The 22,667-nt window shown below is 41.1% G+C and overlaps 1 protein-coding gene across 1 annotated transcript in view; it reads right to left on the bottom strand.

Moving 5' to 3' along the window:
* Window positions 1–1,922: 1,922 nt before the first annotated feature.
* The window catches only part of VWF (von Willebrand factor), a 230,040-nt gene continuing 209,295 nt past the window's right edge, over window positions 1,923–22,667 (bottom strand). Inside the window, exons 47-52 of the mRNA XM_077825238.1 lie at window positions 21,374–21,490; window positions 15,929–16,027; window positions 14,849–14,977; window positions 13,222–13,261; window positions 5,540–5,637; window positions 1,923–2,257 (exon numbers count right to left, since the gene is read on the bottom strand). Coding sequence (XP_077681364.1) covers window positions 2,072–2,257; window positions 5,540–5,637; window positions 13,222–13,261; window positions 14,849–14,977; window positions 15,929–16,027; window positions 21,374–21,490 — 669 coding nt within the window. The 3' untranslated portion in view covers window positions 1,923–2,071. The remainder of the gene's footprint in view (window positions 2,258–5,539; window positions 5,638–13,221; window positions 13,262–14,848; window positions 14,978–15,928; window positions 16,028–21,373; window positions 21,491–22,667) is intronic.

Raw genomic sequence — 22,667 nt, forward strand, 5'->3', positions numbered from 1 at the left:
GCAACTGACAGGTGATCAATCACACCGAACCCAGAGGCAGCGTGACACAGCAAGACCTATAGACTCTGGATTCAAACTAAAGCCTACAAAAAGGATGAGTGAGATGGAAGACTTCGGAGGGTAACATTCTACTGCCAACATCAAGGGGCATCGGTGTGTGCCCAGCAGAGACCCAGCTCTTCCTTGTGCCCGGCTTTCCTAGCCAGTTAGCCACCACAAACTACAATCCCAAGCTGTGAAATCAAACCACAAACTCAAGCTACATTCAGGACCGGTAACTATCTAGCAGCTTCAGAACATTTTTTGTGTGTGTGTGTTAGTTATTGGTCATAAATCAAATGGTGATATTATAATAAACATGACATCTTGTCTTGTCCTGAGACGATCCTGTGTAGTTTTATCTGTGTAACAACACGCTCATACACACACACACAATGGCCAATGGTGGTATGGTGGGCCCCATGTTTTTCTTGGTAGGGGGGCTAGGACGCCACCCTTTGCCTCTGTTCTTGGGATACCAAGGGCCCTGCTAGTGGCCTGGGAAGGTGGTAGAGGAGGGAAGGGGTCTGGGTTTGCTCCTCACTCTGAGCCTGAGCCCCAGCCCTTGCCCCTGCCCCTGCGGGTTTCTTACCCTCTTCCCCCTTGGGTAGGGTTACCCCCAGTCCTTGACACTGGGGGAGGGAGTCTCCCTTCCTCCAGTTCACCGGTCTTTCAGTTCTCACCAACACACCTCCAAACTCCAGCTCTCCCTCCCCCAATCTTCCTGAAGCAGGGTTTTTTTTTTTATTAGGTTCCTGACAGGACCTTAATTGGCTACAGATGCTCCAATTAACCTGTAGTAATCTCCCCTAGTCTACAGGGAACCACACCTTAATTAGCTTAGTGTTTACACCCACCCACTTCCCAGCACCCAATAAGACCATTCTACCTCTGCTCCCTGGCCACGTTGTATCACAATATATATAGGCATACATTAACTACACCGTAATTGGCCTACACCATATCTATCTATCTAATATATAATAGATAGATGTGATGTGGATAATACATATTATTAGCATGGTACATATTTATATGCTAACCAGCATGTATATTAGTGAACACAGAACAGGACAAGGAAAGCTTTGCCATTCAGGGAATAGATCTTGAGACAAGCAGACTTGACAAAAAATGTATATGATGGTTGACTCACAAGGAAGTTGGGGGCTTTTTTGATTAGGGAAACCAGGACTACTATGGGGTAATGCTTTGTAGTTATCTTTTGGATAGGAAACACCAGTGATGGATTTGCGGGGAGGCAAAGACAGATCTAGAGGATCAATGTGAATTGATTTGGAACTGGAGCAGAGGATCCCATCACCAGAATCAGTCTCTCTCTGGAATAATGGATGCTTGCACTGCCTATGAATAAATAGAGAACTTCAAGGATGTCAATCAGCACCTTCCACCAGCACTAAGGAGTCTCTTTAGCATTCATTTGTAGACACATTGCAAAGTGATACTTGGCTGACTGAGTCATAGTCAGCTATGTTTCAGTTTGCTGAGAACATTATCATCTTTCTCTCTAAGGTATCCCATCATACCTTTCAAGCTGCTGAGGCCTAAAAGTGAGACACAATGTGTGGCAAAGACCCAATATGAGGGAAACAAATAAATTATTTGGTCAGGAAACTTGAAATACCATGGGATTCATTCCTTCGGTGTAAATAACTCCTGCTGTAACCTCTGGTTCATATTTTCATGTTCATTTTCTTTCTTTTGAGGTAAATAATATTCAGTGATAAAAATGAGGGGAAACCAAATTTATGTAGAACAGAGGTAACTTTGATCTTAAATGAGTGACATCCCTTGAAAGAACGGACACAGTACAGGTCACAGTAGCCCAAGTAAAACAGTCAAAAAATGCTCTTAAATAAGCTTTACTTCTATTGTTTGGTATGTTGATACAATGAGTGCAATGGACAGAATCATTTGGAAGAAAACAGTCTAAATAAAGAAAGTGAGATTTGCATGGTAAATTCCTTGGCCATTAAAAATAAAGGTTAAATGAAGCAGCTTCTGGAAAGGTTTACTATGTACATTGACGAGAGAAACATTCGCACTCCACTGCGGACGGTACTTCATGCTGCACCACTGTGCCATTGGCACAGCGCAGGGGGACGTTCACCGGAACTGTCTGAGTAGCTGAACAACAGGTGCACTCATCTTCAAGTCTATTCATTTCAATAGAGTACTTAGTTTTGCTTCTGCATTTGCCCTGAAAGTGAAACAGATACAAAGTTTGAATCTTGCCAAATGATATTTTACTCCACAGATTTCTGATAAAGGTCCAAAATCTGCTCTCCGTTTTATCCAAGCAGCCCCAAGGAAGCTAATGGAAGTTTTTGCCAGGACTTTGGAATGGATTCATTTGATTAGTCTTCATTGGTTGTTGGTCTCATGCTTCATGTTTTCAGCCAAATGCCAAAATATTATTTCCCATCTCCCTTGACGTGTTTACACGCGTAAGGTAATCCTGAGCAACAGTTAATGTCACACAAACAAGCTCATTCACTAAAATATCTTAGAATGTTTACAATATTGTGGTAAGTTTGACAGTCCCAGATAACAATAGGAAACAATAGTAGTGGGGCTTTGGGCAGCATTATTACAACAGTCTTTAAAATTTGAAAAGAATTGTGTTAAGCCTGATCTAACGGGATTGTGGACTTCAAAGTACAAGACAGGCCAGAGGCATCTTACTTCTGATTCATTTATTTCTAGAACATCCATAACTCCTGTTGCCCTGCACCCTAATCAACTTCATTGCTTCCCTCACACCATTCTCTCCAAATGCGTTAGTTCCTTTTCCATATTTTTCCAGTTTCTCTATATCTGTTTTCTATTACAGCAACTCAGACTGTACACAGTATTGCAGCTGTTTTAAATTTGTTTGACTAAATGAAAATTTTTAAGGAAAGTGTCAGATTTTTCCACAAAAGCTCTTGGTTTCTGGGTGGAAAATCAAGGATTGGTTTTCAGCCATTTTTGGCCAAACAATTTTGGTTTTCTGTTGTTGAATTTTGACTTTTTGTCAAAAAAATGAAAATGTTTCTGGGTTTTTTTTATAAAGTCAAAATTAGCCAATGAAAATGTTTATAAATTATTTTTTATTTTCTATTTTCATCACAATTTTCTGGAAAAAAATTCTCCAACCACCTCTACACAGTATTCAGTTTTACCAGTGCTGCATAAAGAGGAAAAAATATTTCTTTGATTCCATCTGTACAATACTGTTTCTACACAACTCAATTGCATTTATCACAAACATAATGAAAAAACCCACAAACTGAATACGCCTCTTTGATTTCTAACAAATACTTGTGCAGCCATTCGTGCTTATCCTTGTTACATTTTATTCTTCTGCCTGTTTCCCTAATGTATACAGATCATGTTGTATCATACCAATATTTTGTACATTAGCAGCTATCCATGTTCTGTTTCTCTATTATTTACAATATGTAAAAACAAACCAAATTAATCATAAACAGCCCAAACTCTGTAGTCTTCACTTTAGTTTTCCTAAGTCCTTATGCGCAATCAAATCAATGGTAGGTTTCCCTCAGGAAGGGCTACAGGCAGAATAACAATTTACATTGTAGCTTGTACTTTTCTAAACCATTGTATAGGTCTTAATGTACAGGTTTGTAAGGATCACTTGCTAGCATTTCTGAGATGAAAAGCAACAGTGATTCTGCTCTACCAATAACAAGAGGTTTTAGGAGCGGAGCTCATAAATGCATTACCCAGTTCCAATTGATCTGATAGGCAGCCTCTGAGCACACCTGCACATGACTTAGTTGGCAGAATGCCTATCTTCCCTGGCTTGTGAATCATAAACAGAAACAGGTGCCTCCCTGCAGCCCAGACTTAGGCACTAATCTCCAAGAGAGGGATGGAGCTTAGCATACACCCTTGTCATCGGTGTCTCCCATGGGCTAGCTTAGGCAGCTCCCCACCTAGTTTGCAGGCTTTGTGGATCACGTTCTAAGGTGCCTATCTCTCCCCATGTATTGTATAGGAGCCAAGGCACCTAACTCAGGCTTTGTGGATCAGTGTTGTTCCTGTGATTTTTCTAGGCACCTAAAAGTTAGCTTTTGTGACACTGAGCATCGCAATGCTTAAGTCCCTTTTTCTGGGCCCACGTGTTTACCCAAAATAAAATATGGCCAGTTTTCTGAATTAAAATCTTCACACTAGGAAATCTGCCCTGGATCTTTCATAGCCACAAGACCCAAATAGCCACTGACTTAGTGGACAGAGATGATAATGCAGCAGTTTTCTTATTTCGGAGTTAAACAAGTATTGGACAGCATTTCTGAACTGTTGAAATGTCCTCTTCCCTTAAGGGTTTTACGGTTTGAGAATCTTGAAGACTCTGGGGCACCTGGTCCCGAGTCACTGCACCCAACTCCACCCCTTTCCAGCTGGTCACAGAAAGGAGAAAGATGCTCCGTTTGGCAACTACAGCAGTCAAAGAAATTATCCCTATGAGAAGGTGATAAAAGAAATTACCCTCCCTAATCCCAGTGGGGTTTAAAGGAAAAATTCAGGCATAATAAAAACAGAATGGGAAGTTATTCTGTTGCAGCCAGCCTGGGAACCGAGCTTCTCATTTGTTTCCCAGTGCCATCTATCAAAGATAGAAGGGGACATCTGGAAGGAATGTTCTGCTCCTGTTTCAGATTGTATCTGCTGTATTACATGAGCGGAGTGATGGGGAGGAGAATCCCGTGGCATTACACTTTTGTTCAAATTATGGAAATTGATGGGATATGTGGAACAGAAGAGCACAGTGTGTGGGCTCAAATACTGAAGTCACATCAAATCCTACAGAGCTCAGTTTTTAAACCTGGGTGCTTACATGTTAGACACCTAAATACTTATTTAGGAATTGATGTGTTGACTTAGGAGTCTAGAGGGGGATTTATGTGCCTAACCTTAGGGTCACAGATTTGAAAACTGGGCCCCTTAAAATTAAGGGTGAAATTCATTTAAGTGCAGAAGATCCCAGCAGGGCAATTTAATACCCACATGTCTCTCCAGGAACTAGAAGCAACAGGAATGGAGCTTCTGTGTATTCTGAAGTGGGTTTTCTTATCAGCCCCAAACAGGGGGAAAATCAGGTTAGACTAAATGGAATCAAATGTACACAGCTGAAACTCCTGCATAACTGGTGCAGAGACAGAAGTCAATGTTCCATTCTGTTGAGTGGAATGGAAACTAGTGAAGAGCCAGTGACTTGCCCTTGGGTGGAATAGAGAAGCAAATTAATTCCCTTCAACAAACCTTGTTGAGATACCCTGTGCAAAGGCCATTTACCTTGGCTTTGAGCAGCGAGGGCTGAATACATGAAAGAGTCATACCTTTACCTAGCAAGAGGAGGGAAATAGCACTGTGATTTCCTACTATGCAAAAATGTAGCAAACCACTCCCTTTGAAAGTGTGTCGTGTTTTGCCACAGTTCTGTACTGACAAAATGAAAATAGATTTTTCTTACCTCACACTGGAAAATAAGCACTCCATCTACAGCCTCACAGCCATTGATATTCAGATACGTCAGCCTGGAACTTACTTGTCTGCATTCTGCTTCTATACCTACCAAGTCAAGAAAGAAGGGGAATCTGCCAACGGTTGAAGACTTTTTTAAAAAAAACATTCTGGCACCATTCTCTGTTTAGTACACACAAAACTTGCCATTGGCCATATGCCATTATTAGCAAGACCCCTCGTAAAAAAAATAGATATGTGTCCATGTGGTAATTAACACAGGGTACTGTGAATATACCGTACTGCAGCCTTAAAATTCCATAGAATACCGCTGAGTTCCTGCATAAACCAATCAGAAACAACAATAGTAAAAGAATGCCTTGCTGAATGACCAGCAATATGTTAAAGCCCCAGGATAGCACCTCGCCTGGCCCTTGTTCCATTGAATAATATTTATTATAAATCTATGTCTTGTTATTTTTTTCCCAAATAGGATTCTTGATGGATTATTGTTAACAAATAAAAGATGTGCAGTTATGCCACTGCACCGTTTTAAGTCTAGACCGGCCCATAATAAGTTACAACCAGCAAAGCACACCCCTTTCCCATTAACTCACAACTGGTTAAGTCATTAGTTGTCAGTCTTGATTGGCTCCCAAGTTCAAGAGTCAGGGAATATACTGCAGAAAGGGATCACATTCTTTCACTGAAATAAACACTGTGCTATGTTTAGCATCACTGGCATAAGAAGGTGCAGTTCCAAGGGGTGTCAAGAAATGAACATCAGAAATGACTTTTGGATTGAAACTTCCCCTTGTCAGCACCAACTTTCAAAATGGACTGACAGGGTTATTTCCTATGGAAATTTACTCTGAGATGTATGTTCAATTTTGTGGCATGAAAATAATGGGGTTAAATTCTCCATTCCCATTGCTGGACTTGGAGGGTAAAAGCCTGACTTCAGTCAATGGAAGTTTTGCCATTGATTTTAATGGGGACAGGATTCCACCCTGAGCAACTGCCGTTTGGTGCTCTTGACACTAGAGGATAAATGCTGACTGTCCCCCCTCTCCACCTCACGAAGAATCCACATAAAAGGCAATACAGCACTAGACCTGCAGAGTATGTTTGTCGGTGGGATGCTGTTAGGCTTAGGGAGGAGCCAGAGTGCTGTTGATTGGTTCCATGAAGCTGGGCTACTGCAGCCCGTAGGCTGTGGTCATTACTGGATAGCAGTTCTCTTTTCCCTCCCACCAGCCCTGTACAGATCTGGATTTTATACATATGATAAGATAATTTGGCCCAACCACTTTATTCATTTTCCCATGCTAGCTAATGATTTGCAAAGGAGGTAATTCGCCTCTAAGTGGCCTTTCTACACACAGGAAGCAGTTCTTCATTTGCAGCGTTAATACAGCACCATTCCTGCATGTCAAGATGAACTCTTACTTTAACTCTAGCTAGCAAGTGAATCTTCCACGACCGGGAGAAGCCTACTATTCAGCGCTCAGGTTGATTCTTTATCGATTAGAATATATATTTTACTTTCTGTACTGTCCCTCTCCACAACCATTCATTCGGACAGAACATTGCAGTCAGCTGGTCAGCTGCAAACTGACCAAAGACATTGACCAAGTCCCTTTGACTTAAGTGTCCTCTCATCAGCTAAAGGAGCAGCTTCCCATCTCTTTTTCAAGACAACATTTCCAGCCTTATTGCTTTTCTGCCTTTCTAGTGCTTCACAAGTGATCTGAAAAAAGCTCCACAAGAGTGAAAAGTGTTTGCTGGCTGCAAGGCTGGAAATGCTAGCTCACTTTCAGCGCTTTAATCCCTTTGCTTGATAAAACGTGTCCAAGCAGAGTGCAGACTCAGACAGTCACAATAGTTGACACACATCCCATTTCAAAATAACTGTCATCAGACTGTCGCCATATCTTCAATGTTTCTTTGCTCCCAGCTGAGAGATGTATTGGCCAATCACATCAAATAGGTTGATTTATTTTGGATTTCATAAGTCACACCCCCTTCAGAGAGGTCAGGTCACATGTACATAATTTAATGAAATGGACAGTGTCAAGATCAGAAGGGGGCGGGGGGAAGATGAATAGCAGAGACACAACTATGCTTCTTTCAGGGGTGGAAAGAAAAGGACCATCCTCTCCCTACAAACCACCATATCCCAGGCCACCACCACTTCCTATCATCTCACTCCTGCAGGCAAAAGCCTAAGAAAAATGATAAACCCAGCACTATTTCCTGAGGCCCATAATAACAGGCTCTATTGAAGCAGTTGGGGAGCAAGTACAAGAGTGGAAGGCACCCAGCCCTGAAAATATTCTGCTACCAACTCCCTCGTGCTGAAGACAAGGAACCATTCACGCAAGCTGACCTCAGTTGCCTTGGTACACCACAGAGAGGGAGGATGGCTTCACAGACAGCCAGTGCCCCGGCCAATATATAGACCAGAGTGAACACCTTGATTTGCACCTTTAACTGAACAGAATCTATTTTTTTAACAGTTATTTTTTTTATATTGAGTAGGCTGAATGACCTGGAAAGGTTATGCAACCTGTATATCAACCTTTACAGCCACAAGAAATTGATTATTCTATTATCTGGGGTATAGGTAACAGGCTACATATTACTTTATTATACATTGGGGGCTTTGATGAATCGTTAGGCCATGACAGACATTTAATTAAAGCGATGGGATAAAGAAGGAAAATTGTGCACTAGAGGAAGATTACCATTTGACTCAAAGCTAGTAGCCTGAGTAGTGTGAAGGAGATCTGATCACCAGAGATAGAGCTCCTTTTGAAATTAGGTGTGTTAGAGAGGGAGTGAGGGAATGTGTGTAAATCAGGGGTTCTCAAACTGGGGGTCGGGACCCCTCAGGGGGTCACAAGGTTCTTACATGGGGGGTCGCAAGCTGTCAGCCTCTACCCCAAACACCGCTTTGCCTCCAGCATTTATAATGGTGTTAACTATATAAAAAAGTGTTTTTAATTTATAAGGAGGGGTTGCACTCAGAGGTTTTCTATGCAAAAGGGGTCATCAGTATAAAAGTTTGAGAACCATTGGTGTAAATGATGTTTAAGGTAAATATATTGTCAAGACTGAAGGGTTAGTATTCATACAGTGCATTTACTATAAATGCTAAGGATGGCTTTTCTTCTCTCTGATTTTGACTGTAAATTTACAGGCTCAGATGTTCCAAGCCAACTAGAACATTTAACCACACAATTAATTTCCATTAGAGCAATGTGGCTAACGCCTTTAGTTGGTTTTTAAAATCTCAAGCTGATTGTTTGTGATTTTTCTATTATCTTGCATACAGACTGCTCTTAAATATATAATTGTAGTTCCATTGAAATATTAGGACTTACTGTATAATGACTGACAACTGGGATGGCACTTATTAAGTTGGAGTCATTAAGTGTCTTTGGGGAGAATAAGAAAAGTGACCTCCTGCATCCTAAACAGAAAGTTCAGGCCAGTTCCTTTTTTATTTTTTTTTTCACTTTAACCCACCCCATCAATGAGATCTCATGTCAGAGTCACTGTCCTTCCTTCCACTTACCACTAGAAAGGAATCCCTTCCAATCATATCAGTCTGTATAAAGTGGCCTCAAATATGTTAAGGGCTGTTATAAAGAGGATTATGATCAATGGTTCTCCATGTCTGCTGAAGGTTGGACAAGAAGTAATGGGCTTAATCTGCGGCAAGGGAGACTTAGGTTAGATATTAGGAAAAACTTTCTAACTATAAGGAGAGTTAAGCTCTGAAACAGGCTTCCAAGGGAAGTTGTGGAACAGGTTGGACAAACACCTGTCAGGGATGGTCTAGGTTTACCTGTCTCTAAACAGGGGGCTGGACTTGATGATTTCTCAAGCCCTATATTTCTACGATGCTATTATTCTAATACCAATGTTTAATTGGCTGGAGGGTTCATGTCCGAGTGGGAAAAGCACTCTTCCCTGAAGGGAGTCAGCAATGCTTTCCATGACTTCTTTGTCCAGGCCAGCACCTGGTGGTGACACTAGACAGGACAGGTTGTCCTAGGGTGACCAGACAGCAAATGTGAAAAATCGGGATGGGGGTGGGGGGTAATAGGAGCCTATAAAAGAAAAAGACTCAAAAATCTGGAATGTCCCTATAAAATCGGGACATCTGGTCACCCTAGGTTGTCCTTAGTGAGCCTGGGAGCTACAGAGTCAGGGAGAACCACAGGGTCAGTCTGTGTAAAGTGGCCTCAATCAACAAGCCCCTTTATATTCACTATAACCAATTCCCATCTCTTCTCTATCACGGGGGACTCTGTATATGCCAGCCTGTGGAGGGCCCATGGGAGCGGAGAATATGCCAGGAAGAAGACTGCAGTGGAGAAAGACACCTACAAGCTTTTCTCCAGAGCTAGTCAGTGCCAATGTAACAGTGCATGGCACAGGTTGGAGGATGGCATGGCCAAAGCTGATTTAGTACTTCCCCTCTACAGGTGATGCTCCTTAGGAACCAGAGTCAGAATTTAAAATCATTCTCACCTGGTAGCACCTAATGGCAGAGATAGCCTGAGAGCAAATGCCACCTGCTCTCCCTGGGTGTGAACCCTCCCTTGGGTAAAGTAGCCCCTGCTGGCACAGAAGGGTGTAATTTTCAACCCCTATACCAACAGAGGTGAATTCATTTTTTTGACATCCGTAAAACATATGTAGGGACATCAGCATGGTTTGAAACTTGGATTTTTCTTTGTATTTTCCTTACAGTGTGCAGAATATTTTCCCACTTTGTTAATTAAAGTCTGTAAGAGACATAGAGAACAGATATGCCTTGAATGATTAATAACCATTAATTCCTCCTGACCCTCAAAAATTAGAAAAGCTATCCACCTCAGTTTATTCCAAAATAGTTTCCACCTAGGAAGTGAAGACAATAAGAAAATGGTTCATATTGTGTGAGACACTTTGTCTAAGAACACACAGATAAGCTACAGTTGGGAGTTCCACTCCCCAAGAATAGAAACTAAAATGGCTAATGAGAGCATTGTTAATCGCCTAAGCAAGAATCTCTCATAATTTGGATATGGACAAAACTCCTTTCTTCCTCCCAAGCTAGCTAAAAAGAACTCCAAAAAGTTACCAGGCAAGGTTAACATCCTATTTTCTAATGAAAAGTTTCCTACTTCACTTTGTGAGTGGGTCAAGAGATGAGTGGGGAAGATGCAATTTAAGCAAACTAGAAATAACCTGCTGTGAGCTCGAAGGTCAATAAGGCAAACTGCCTGTTACCCCAAGAAATCCAAACCATCTTTTCACCCCCAACTATAAACTATACATCTGTTTGCCTTGTAAATCAAATATCATAGATAATCTGTTTTGCCCCATCAGTTTGTCTTCACCCCAAATTTGAATCCCCCAGTGTGACAAATGCCAGGACCAGTGTCATGGAAAAGACTCTCCTCACATCCCAGGTTTAAAAGGATAAGACAAAGTGATGAGATTTCATTTAAAAAATTGTATTTCCCTTTCTGTTTTTTAATATAAATAACAGCAGGTTATTTTGATTATGTCTACACTCTCTAGCGAGACACCAAGTAACCCTGTTTTTTATTTTAACTAATGCATGCTCTCCATTGTAAGCCCAAGCACATTGGCCTAAGAGAGGTTTAAAACAACAATTTTAAGCAATTGCTTTTGACATTCTAAACGTGTCCCTTTTGGTCCAATCCATTCAAACAGCAGGGACCACACTCTTAAACGTGCCTGAAAGACAAGTGTATCCTTGGAAGTGTGCTAAATGTGTTAGGCACTAAAGAATTGAGCCTCTCCTGTTCTCTGCCTGTGGCACATAATAGTCTAGTCTCCTGTGGCTGTAATACTTTGGTCTCATTTCGGTTGTTGGGTTTAGTGTATGGGTGCAGGGTGCTGTCGGTGGCCTTTGATACACAGGCTCAGACTAGATAATCAGGTGGTCCTTTCTGGCCTTAAACTCTATGGTCATCAGTAAATGTAATGAGAAATCTTGGTGATTCGCATTGTTCCGTGGTATAACTGTGGAGCCTCAACTCTAGTCTGTAATAATTGTTTGCACAATTTGGCTGTGTCTACACTTGAATGGTGAATTGCTGACTGTTTACTAATCTGGTGCCGGGTGAATTAATAAAGTGTTCAAGTGTCCTGAAAAGAACCCAGTGTTAAAATTAGTAAGCTAGCTCCCTGGAATCAATAGAAAGGTCTTATCCTATTGGATTCCATTCTATATTGGCTATAACACGTATCTAGTTTGTTAGATGTCAGCTCTAAAATCTAATTAGCATCTTGACACATACATAAAAATTGACACACACCCAACCCTTTCCCACTGACAAGTCTCCCTCAATCTTTTAAGTATAATGTGGAAATGTGTAAGGCTTAATAGACAATTTTCAATATTAATTCCTTGCCTGAAGCCTGGTAGATAAAAGCCCTCTTAACTAAATTACCTGTGTGAACCATTCAGCGATAGTCTATTATCCCAATAGCTTCCTGACTTTTATTTCTTAAACCCGGAACTCACTGATATGTAGACAGGCCATGGAAGCAAATGCTCGGAGTTAACTTCCCCAAAGTGGTGTATTGTTACAGCAATTACCATGGTTGTGCAGTGATGGTCTGCTGTGCTTGCCATCTTTTATTTATTAGCACATGCCCAGAACAAATAAAAGAGAGAGAACAGAGGGCACACGAAGTGCTGACATTTTGACCTTAAAAAGAAGTCTTTTTGTTAAGAGCTAAAATAACTTCAAATTATTCACCAATTTATTTGCAAAGTTTCAAATTTAAAGCCCTTATGTTCATAGGCAAAAAGAAAAGGAGTACTTGTGGCACCTTAGAGACTAACCAATTTATTTGAGCATGAGCTTTCGTGAGCTACAGCTCACTTCATAGGAATATTCAAAGGTTAGTTTGGGGATAATAGCACAATACTGCAACTCTTATTCGTGCAAATAAACCCTAACCTCTGGAATAGCCCAACTGAAATGAATGGCATTATTTATGTAAGGATCACATGACTAAGGGTTTGAAGGATTGGCCAAAACTTTATTTTGAGACCCAGTCAAACTAGGCATTACGAATACACACTTGTTCTGAATTTATCTCATTTTCTGGTTATTAAATTATTCATGAACAGATCATGACTTCCATATTTATTATTCAGTTTTCACTGGATTGTTTTACTAAATAATTTTAAGCCTACTGAGTGCTCACAAAACATTTGCTTTATATATTCAATATCGGGTTGACTGATTGGTCACCCAGTTTGTGTGGAGCTGTTCCTGCTCTGTGGTTAAATTACTGAAATTGTTTCAACAGGAAAATAATGAATGATGAATAATAAACATTCATAATACATTTTGGAATGACTGATTATTCACGCTAAAATGTGTGAAATTTTGGAGATTTGCCAATGTTTTCTAGGCATACCCTGCTGTTATCTAAACAATCATGAATAATATGACCACACAAGTCACAGTGAGACAAACTTGGTGATTTTAGTCACAGAAATATGTGAATCAGTGTTGACATTTGTTTGGATTTTTTGAATTAGCTCTCTTTTACTGTACCCATATCATAAATGTAAAACATGGCTTCTTATGTAGTAGACTACATTTTGAGAGGTTGTAAAAGAAAGACATTTGTAGCATAATTACTTACATGTTTCACAACAGGTATTGTCAATTTTTCCGATTTTACCCTAAGAGAGAACACATGCTCCAGTTTAGGCATAAACAATATTTACACACACATCTAAAAATAGTCAGACTTATATTCAGTTTCTCTATAATAAGAAGTTATGAACTATGTTCCTGTGTTATACATATAATAGAAGTCTGCAGAAATACTAATTTTCCTATGTTTTGACATCATTTAAGTTCAGGAATATTAAACAGCTTTTAAGTTTTTCCACACAACCAACTGATGTTGCTCTTGGGGCATCATTATCTTATAACACCTGAATGTCATTAGATGTACAAACCAACTTTTGGAGCCACAACTCTGATGACTTTCTGTGTTACTGAGGGTTAAAAGTGGGGCACATTTAATTATATTTTCATTTACGTTTCTTTAAAATGGCTGCCAGTGCCACCACTGGATCTCTGACCCTGCTTCAGAGAATCACCTGAACCTGTGAGAGTCAGTAGCTGAATAGGAACATATTTAGGTCCAAGATACATTTGGAAAATGTATTTTAAAAAAATGAGAGCTGGATAGTGGGACTTTCCAATTAAAAAGCAAACTATTACCCTTTGGTTTGAAAATGAGACCATCAGAGGGAGATAATACACTCCCAGCCTATGGTTTTGGGCCTATCCCATTATTTTTCAAATAGTTTTCCTTTATATATCTCTTCTCCAGTTTATGGAGGTATGTGCAGTAGTGACAGCAAAAAGGAGTACAGATTTCATGAAAGACTTTTATCTTTCTGAATAATGAGTCTCAAAATCGCTGTTCACTTTTTGCACGTATGAGACAAATCCACTATAAAGGGTGGGTGGGCTTGCCTGTGGCCTCACTCCCCACTGCCGTGTTATAAGAAAGAGACACAGGCAGGCAGAAACCTGCAGTAGCAGCAACTGCTGTAGCCTTTAAAAGAACATAGCTTGCATTCCACATCCCAACTCAAGGATGGCCTCAAATTATCAAGCAACGCAGAAGGGGTTGGGTGCAGAGGGACACGACTAGCATGTCCAGCCGTGCTACCACTCCCCATGTTATTGCACTAAGGGAGTGCAAGCACCTGGATGTAGACTGCTCCCTATGCAAAGGGGAAGGCTGTCTGCATTCTCCTCCCATCTTCATACTCAAGAGTAGCCAGCATCTGCCCCTACATTGTATGCACACATGCACTTTAGTGATGGATGAAACGCAAAGTTTGGAGGTTCAGTTCCACTGAGACTCCAAAAGATCAGATGCTTCTCCACACCCCTTTGCTCTGAAAACTGGACTAAGAACATCATGAGATCAGCATTCCCGCTCTGGTCCCCAGCGCTTCCTGGCTTTGGATGGGCTGGAAATACTGGAAGATCAGCCTTTCCCATGTTTATTACAGTCCAATCTGAAACCAGGATATGCAGGAGCCTGTGACATGTATTATTTAAAATTTTAAAAAAAAACAACCTTTTCTGAACCTAAAAAAAAGGTTTGGGTTCAATTTAGCCGAGGTGTAAGGTGGAAGCTTAAGTTACCCGTTCCTAATACACATACAGGAGTTATATAAAGCCCCATAAACATGACAGAATATATTCGGAAACATGCAAGCACGACCCATTTCACTACTTACTCCTTCAGCCAAACATCTCCTGGAATCGAATGGAGGGCAGCCAGTGATTCGCTTTTCCCAGATAAATTCCCTTTTCTCATTTACTTTACAAGAATGACTGTCACAGCCATCTTGAATTGTCTCATTCGGCTGTAAAGATTTAAGAGCTGTTAGCTTAGCACAAAAACAACCTGGAAGGCCACAGTTTTCAGGAAACTATAAAGTTTGACTATTTCTATTATTTCATTGTCATTCAGCTCATATGCCTCAGCAGGGAGGATTACAAAATATGGAAAACTTTGCTAAGTACTTTTGTGTGTCAGTAAGACCTTCAAATTTTAATTATTTATTTATATGATGCCCTCAATGTGCATGGTACTCTGCAGACATGTGAGAAAGCACGTACCCTGCAGCCTTATTAAGTGCCAAAAACCAATGTCCTTGCCTGAGTCCTCACTCTGGCAAAATTCCCATTGACTCCAAGGGGAGTGTTGCTGAATAAGGACTGAGTAAAATGTGAACAACAAACTTGGGGATTTGGCCCTAAGTTTGTAGCTTTGTGTTCTCTCTTTTGAGGAAAACATATATATGAATATTTAACCTTAGTTACCATGGGGAGATTCTCAAAAGATCAAAAATTAGACCTAAACGAACTAATGAAAAAAGATACATACATGCTTCTTCCTAAGACATGCTGCCAGCTTTTTAACAAGCAAAGAGCCTCTGATGTTTAAGGGAGTGCCCCAGGTCCATTTCCAATAGCTGCTGGTCATTTAATGAAATGAATGATGAACAGGTATTAAGCTATAACCAACAGGGCAACTGAATTCAAACATCAATCCAGGGACAGTTCTGCTGGATTCATATGTTGTACTGACCTTTATTTGTTCCTGTCTTGTTCATATTTGTTTGAATTTAATCCAAAACATGGGATCTTTGGGCTCACACATCTCTAATTGCTTTGAAAATATTGGTGTTTGCAGCTGCTGTCTAACTGTCTAACTGAAGAGGGGCAAAAGAATAGGTGTACCAGTTGCCTCAATTAAAAGCATGGATGACATTTATGCTTCGTCAACAAAAATGAATATGCTTAAAACAGACCTTCAGATATAGGATTGTTCCATCTCTCAACTTGATACCACATGAAGTTGGCACACATCTCCCACAGCAGGAACCGCTGATTACTTCCATCCTGTGGTTCTACAATGCAAGTAAATTCGCTGTGGCATTTTTCTGGTTCTCTGGGCCCCTCCACCCTCGCTCACAAACTGAATGTAAGTTTTGGATATGCAATTAACAAAATTACGTTCATCAAAACATCTCTAAAAGTCTTGGATGGGCATAGTCTAGTTAAATGATTTTTATAAAGCTTGACATTATCTCTTGTGCAGTTATTGTGTGGTATACTATATGGATGCTGCATTGTATAATATGTGCAGGCCTGATTGATCCTATGTCCACTGACATCAATGGCAAAATTATGGTGCTGGATCAGGGCCATGAAGCACAAGTGACTAAAATGCTGCGTGTGCCATATGAACCTTACATGCAGCATCAGGCAAGACTTCTCCCTAAAGCCAACACAACTTGCAAAGATGCATGAGAAACCTAGACTAGGAAAAGAAGGGTCAGGAGATTGGTGGGCAGTATAAAAGAAGGGAAGGTGGGAGGAGGAGAGATTAGGCCGGAGTGGAAGACTGAAGTACGGAACAGAGAAAGGTGGGATGAGAAGGTAAAGGAAAGAGATGGAGGAGTGGACTGGAGGAGGAGGAAATGGTGAGAATAGCAGGGAGAGGGATGGGGAAAGAGAATCAAAGGATGGAGAAACTGGCTTATAAAGTAGGGGGACAAAGAGAAGTGGTGAAGGGGGAAGGAAGTGAAGGATGGGGGGAAAGAAGCAGAAGAGAGAGAGATCAATCAGCAGTGGATAGTAGGGAAGGCAGGTTACGGGCAAGAAAGAGGTAGAGAAAACCAGAAAGGAATTGAGTTAATGTATGAAAACAATAAAAGTCCCCACTACAACTTCTCCAGCTGCTAAACTTAACCAATAGCTGCTTATGAGGAGCTGAATCTTTTTAAGACAAACAAACACTTCCGGGGTGAGCCGATACATATATGTTTCCATAGGTTTGTTTAGCCAAATTTTTTAAAAGGAAACATTTATGCTTTTACAATAACCATTAAACCATCAGAAAAAATACTACTTTATTATTATTTAGGTGAACTGCTAACCTTTCAATTTATCTGCTAGCAAAAAATTGAGTTTAAAATGCACCTAAAATGGTACAAAATAACATAAAATAATGAATAGAATTTACTGTAGTTTGCAGCACTTCCCAAAGCACTACATTTACTTACATCATTTCAATGGCTGATCATAGGTTGATACCTTCCTTGTTGAGAGCATGTACTCTAAAGTGTGATTTGTTCCTTATGACAATGGCTTTTAATATGAAATTAGAATGAAAGACAGGGTCCCAATTCAGGAAAGCACCTAAGCTTGAGACCTACTGACTTCAGTGGGACTAAAAGAATTCATCTGGGTGTACATGAAAATTTCCTTTCATTGAGAAATAAGGCCCACAGAGCCATTACAATAGATCCTAGCAATGGGAGTATGCCCAGCCCCCTGAAATTGGCTCCTATTTGAGACAATGTCCACAGCCAGGAAAATTCCATTCTACTTTCCTAATGTACAGATTATATGAACTATGAGAAAAAAGCACAACAATTTATTCTATTGAAGAGCATGGGAAATTCCCCCTAGTGAAACAAACCCAAGTCAATGTTAATTTCCACCTCTGTTCTGGATGTTCCATTTGTCTCCAAGGTGGACTGGATCTCCAAGAAATGAAAATTTTAGGTAAGCACAAATATATTTTCCTATCCTTCATTGTGCTAAGATTTATAGATCCATTACAATGGGATTTGTACAGCAGTGTGCCTCCAAGGTAGAAAGCAGGATCATTCTTTAAATGCGAACATCCACAATTAGGTAAATTATATATCCTCTATCTTTCCCTGGGCACTGAAGGATAGAGAAGAATTCTACCTAAAAATGACATTGGGTAAAGACTGGATGATCAATATGTAGATCGTGGTGAATTTATGTATTGATGGCCATATGGCCAACAACCAGATGTCATACAGATGATGTGAGTTGTCTGCCACAAGTCTTTTAGTGCTCCTACAGATTGGACATTGTTGCTTGACAGAAGAACATTTCATGAATTAAATTTGGGAATGAATGCAATGACAGTTGTGAGAGCTATTTGCCCAAATTAAAAGTACAATACTTGGTCTGATGCAAGAAAGTTCCCAACTACATAAATTCATCTGACTACAGATAATAGATATTAGGAAATCTACTTTAAAAATATAGTAAGTGTAATGATCCCTGCAACAGTCGTTCAATTTGGGTAGTGCTATAAGGACCAGAATGAGGTTCTCAGGTTGTGCGCTATAATCTTGAGGGACTAGAATTAGGGTAGTTGCCCTAAGGATGCATTTAATGTTGGGGATTGCACAAACTTCCTTTTCTTGAACATACTGAGAACATCATAGGATGAAGATTTTACCTTGTGTTCTGACACTCTCATACAGCCACATTAGAGGCCTCCTGGAGGAATTCAAGGCCATACGTCACTTGCTTAATGCAGTAGTTAAACTATGGACCTTGTTTGTCCAGTAGAATAGGTTATATTTATTGACTTGTTTTTAGTGTCAATGAGTGATTATCACTTCATCCAAGTGTCCACCTTGAAGCTGTCTGGTGAGGAATGGAGGAACGGCTTTTGCAATAGCGGACCTCTTGTGTAAGGCAGAGACATCGGAAGGTCCAGTGTGAGGTTAATAAGTCCCAAGAACCACAGCCTCTTCCAATAGAAAGACAAACAATATTATTGCTGTTCTCTCCTTCCTAGCTTTAGATCGGTCCTGTGGGGGCAGTGGAAGAGGTGGGAAAGTATATAGCAGAGACCTTGTCCAGCTTTGCAAGAGATCATCTGTCACACTGCATCTTGGGTGCTGACACATGAAGAGGCCACAGAGCACTTTACTGCTGTTTCCAGATGGAAAGAGGTTAATCATGAGCCCACCATGTGGATTTACAATGAATGAAGATACTTTTGGATTCAGGTTCTAAGCTGCTTAGTCTTGTACCCAATAGGATTCATCCTCAGCCCAGGCCTACACTCGACTCCCCTGGAACTATATGTGTCTCTCTTTATCACAAATCCAAGATACTCCAGAAACCATCTCAGTTTATGTGCTGGTTTCACTCTCTCTGTACAGAGCCCTGATCAGAAAAATTGTCCAGAAAGAGATAAAAGTGAACTTCCTTTTTCCTAAATGCCAATATTATTGCTACTATGATCCTGGAAAGAGTCCCTGGAAGCACATGTACAATCAAACGGTAATGTCTGGAATTGAGGGGGAAAGGGGACATTCATCTGCAAAATGGAAGAATTGTCTGTGTGATGGTTAAATGGGAACGTGAAGATAGAGCTCCTTTAAGAACTTACTTTGATGTGTCACCCTGCTCTGTTCGTTATGGACTCTCTGAGGCTCGAAATGGGATAAAGAACAGCCCTTGATGTGGAATGGATTATATCACTCTGATCTGATGTAAAATGAACCTATGTTTCATGTCCTGGCATTTCCATGGGCTGCCTGAGATTGGGAATGGGACAAGGCTGTTCCTGTGATTCTTGCATAGGTCTATAGAGTATCCTCTCTGAACAATGTCCAGTCACCATATTTTGACACAAGTTGTACGTAGCCATTTGCTCCCAAACTGAAAGAAGGTGGCACCAATAAGGGGTCAAACTCCAGGTACGGAAGGATGGGAGTCATGCAGAATGCTCTGGGGCAAATGAAGGCCACTATGAATCTTGCCTCAGCACCCTGCGCTTGTTCTAGCTATCAATTGCCAAGTGCTATTCTCCTTTGTTGTATTTCAGGGACTGTTTCACTTTACCTTGGGACCTGTATTCCGTTCTAAAATGTCTAGCAGAAACCAAAATTGTAAATCTACTTTTCTAATGACTCTGTGAATAGTCTCAGCTTTCCATAAAGTTTCCCAGCAAGAGAGCTGGGAACTGATTTGCCTGCACATCTGATCTCAAGGGCAAAAGCCATGGAGCTGTATCTAAGTGGAACAGATTTGTGTCCCACTATCTTTTTCAGGGAGACCATAATTGCAATACCCCTGTCAGAATTGCTTCTGACTGCATGAGGAAGCACTTAGCATGTCAGATGACAGTACCTAATTGGTTTGTTTATTTTTGGTTAGTCTGAGATTTTTTCACGCCAAGGGGAGGCTGAGACGGTACCTGCCCAGACTTGGCTGCCTGTGAATGGCTTGTAAAGTGAGGTGGTCACTCAGTCAGGTAAAAATCTCCCCCAATTAGAAAGGTCAAGTCCCTGATCACCGAGAAAGATAGCCATGTTTCTCTTCCGTAGTGACACCAGGTTGAATCTGGTCTGGTGACTACTGATGAATCTTCTGGACTTATAAAATGGAGGCCAGAAAGAAAGAAATGATGGGCCAAGAGGCCTGTTACTGCCCACTTGTTCTACGCCCTCTGGCATTGGCATTGTCCATGCTGTGTCTTGCCCCTCCATCTGTGTCCAAAGAGAGGAGGCAGGTGAGCTCAGCAGTCAAGAGGGAAGAGGGATAAAATGACACAGGTGCAATTTTCCATCTGGTGTACTGTCCTTCTGGCATCACTCCCCTCATGGAGATGAGGGAGGAAGATCTGCTTGCCCCTAAAGCTGACTATTCCAATCCTGCTGGCTTCTTGCCTTCCTAGGGAAGGGGGGAAGAGGCAACCCTGGCTGGATTAAGTTGAAATGGAGAACTGCACTCTGCCCATAGAACCAGCCAAGCTTCCCAGTGACATACTCAATAAGGGGCATGAAAACAGGAGATACGGACTTTTCCTTTTGCCTGCGACTTTTTCAGCCTAGCTGTCTCCCTGTATGGGCACCAGCTGCCACAAAAGCCTCAGAGGGGAAATGGAGCTAAGGGGGAAATTTCCCCAAAAGACAAATACAGCCCAGGAAAGCAGCTGGGAATTAGACAGACACTGAATTGTTAGGCAGGAATTTGAAATAAAGTTTGGAATTTTCCTCAGAAAAGCTTTGCAGCAGAGAGGTCCAGCTGAGCCGCCAGCTGCTGTGGGGGCAGATAAAACTGTAGGGAACTTCAGGGCATGGGCATTGCCTGCTGCTAGTGACTGAAAGACTACTTCAGCCCACAAACAGCAAGCAGGCTGAAGTACCCATTGTAACAGACTTGTGGACCTTAGCACAATGAAAAATTAAATGCTTTCCTGAACTGGGGCTTTAGAACATAAGTGGGATTTGACCTCTGACACAGATGCAGAAAGATACAGGACCATACTGTACCCTTCCTTGGCAAGACTTTTGGGAAGGGGGACAGTGAACGCAGTAAACTCTGAGATTGGGGTGCATACAATGGGTGAGGTGACCTTACGACTGCAGAGATTCACAGCATTCTGGGATCACAGTATTTCCACTCACCTTGGGACAGGGTTCACAGGTGGTTTTTCTACAGGTCAGTTTGTAGTTCATAGGCAGGCCCCTCTGGAGGCTACACTGACAATTTGTACATAGGTCCAACATCAGATGTTCCCCTACCTGAAACATTAGAATCAGTTTGCAATGTTGAGTGATCCTCTATTAAAACTCAAGAGAATAAGCAACTTCACCTTAGCTTGAAACTGACTCATTAAATCTTGAAATACTGTTCTGGACAGAGGATAGCAACCAAAAGCTTTCTGTCCCCAGCTTCAGAGACCCAATGTTTCTATCATCACACAGACACAACAGGAGGAGGCTGTTCCTAACTAGCTGATTTATCTGCAGCCAACCATCAAGAGTTCACTTTTTTTTTTTTTTTTTTAAAAAGTGCCATCAAGCTCGCTAGGTAGAGGAGTTCAAGTTACGATGAGGGCTGGGTGAAATTTTTCAGATGAATAGTTTATTAGATGAAAAATGCAGTTTCCATCCACCCATTTGTGAAGTTGACACAAATTCACCAAATAGTTTTAGCCATAAAAAAGAGTTTGGGGCTAGATTCTTGGTAACACCCATCTTATAACTTTAGCCCAGCGGTTAGGGCACCCACCTGGGAGGGAGAGACTTGAGTTCAAGTTCCTGCTCAAGAGGAGGGATTAAAACCTGGGCTTCCCACATCCCTGGTGAGTAAACTAACTACTGGGCTAAAGATTATAGTGGGGGTGGAAGCACCAATACCATGCCCCCTTCTAATCCCCCTCAATACAAACAAATGGATGTATAACATTTTACCAACTCAAGCTTGTAGGCGTGGCTCAGGACCTTTTTCCCTCCCTCTTATTTTAACCTTTTGTAGTGAATGTTCATGCTCATAAATCTGAGAGGATAATAGCACTTGGTGGATCCAGGCATGAAGCCACACTCATAACTTTTCCTTGTGGGGTAGGAACGGAGAGGAAATGTCATATGAAAAACTCTAGCCTTTTTGATTATTCTTTACTCCGGAAGGTGCTCAGATATCACAGTGATGAACATAGTACAAGAACCTAAACAGAATACGTAGCCCTACAGAAGTAGTCAATCCTGAATTGCAACATCATTCTTGCTCTACTTCCTGTTATGTGCTGAAACCCACCCCGCTACCCCATCCCCACCAGTTATTCAACATTCTGTGATGTTTTTGTGCTAGTGACTTGCTTCAAAACACTTAAATTTCTGCCATTTAGGACCATAGTCATATTTGACTCAGGCCTCTTAAAGTAAATGGCTAATGTATTATACCGAGTGTCTCAGCAGC

Source organism: Eretmochelys imbricata, chromosome 1, assembly GCF_965152235.1.
Source record: "Eretmochelys imbricata isolate rEreImb1 chromosome 1, rEreImb1.hap1, whole genome shotgun sequence".
Classification (NCBI taxonomy): Eukaryota; Metazoa; Chordata; order Testudines; family Cheloniidae; genus Eretmochelys; species Eretmochelys imbricata.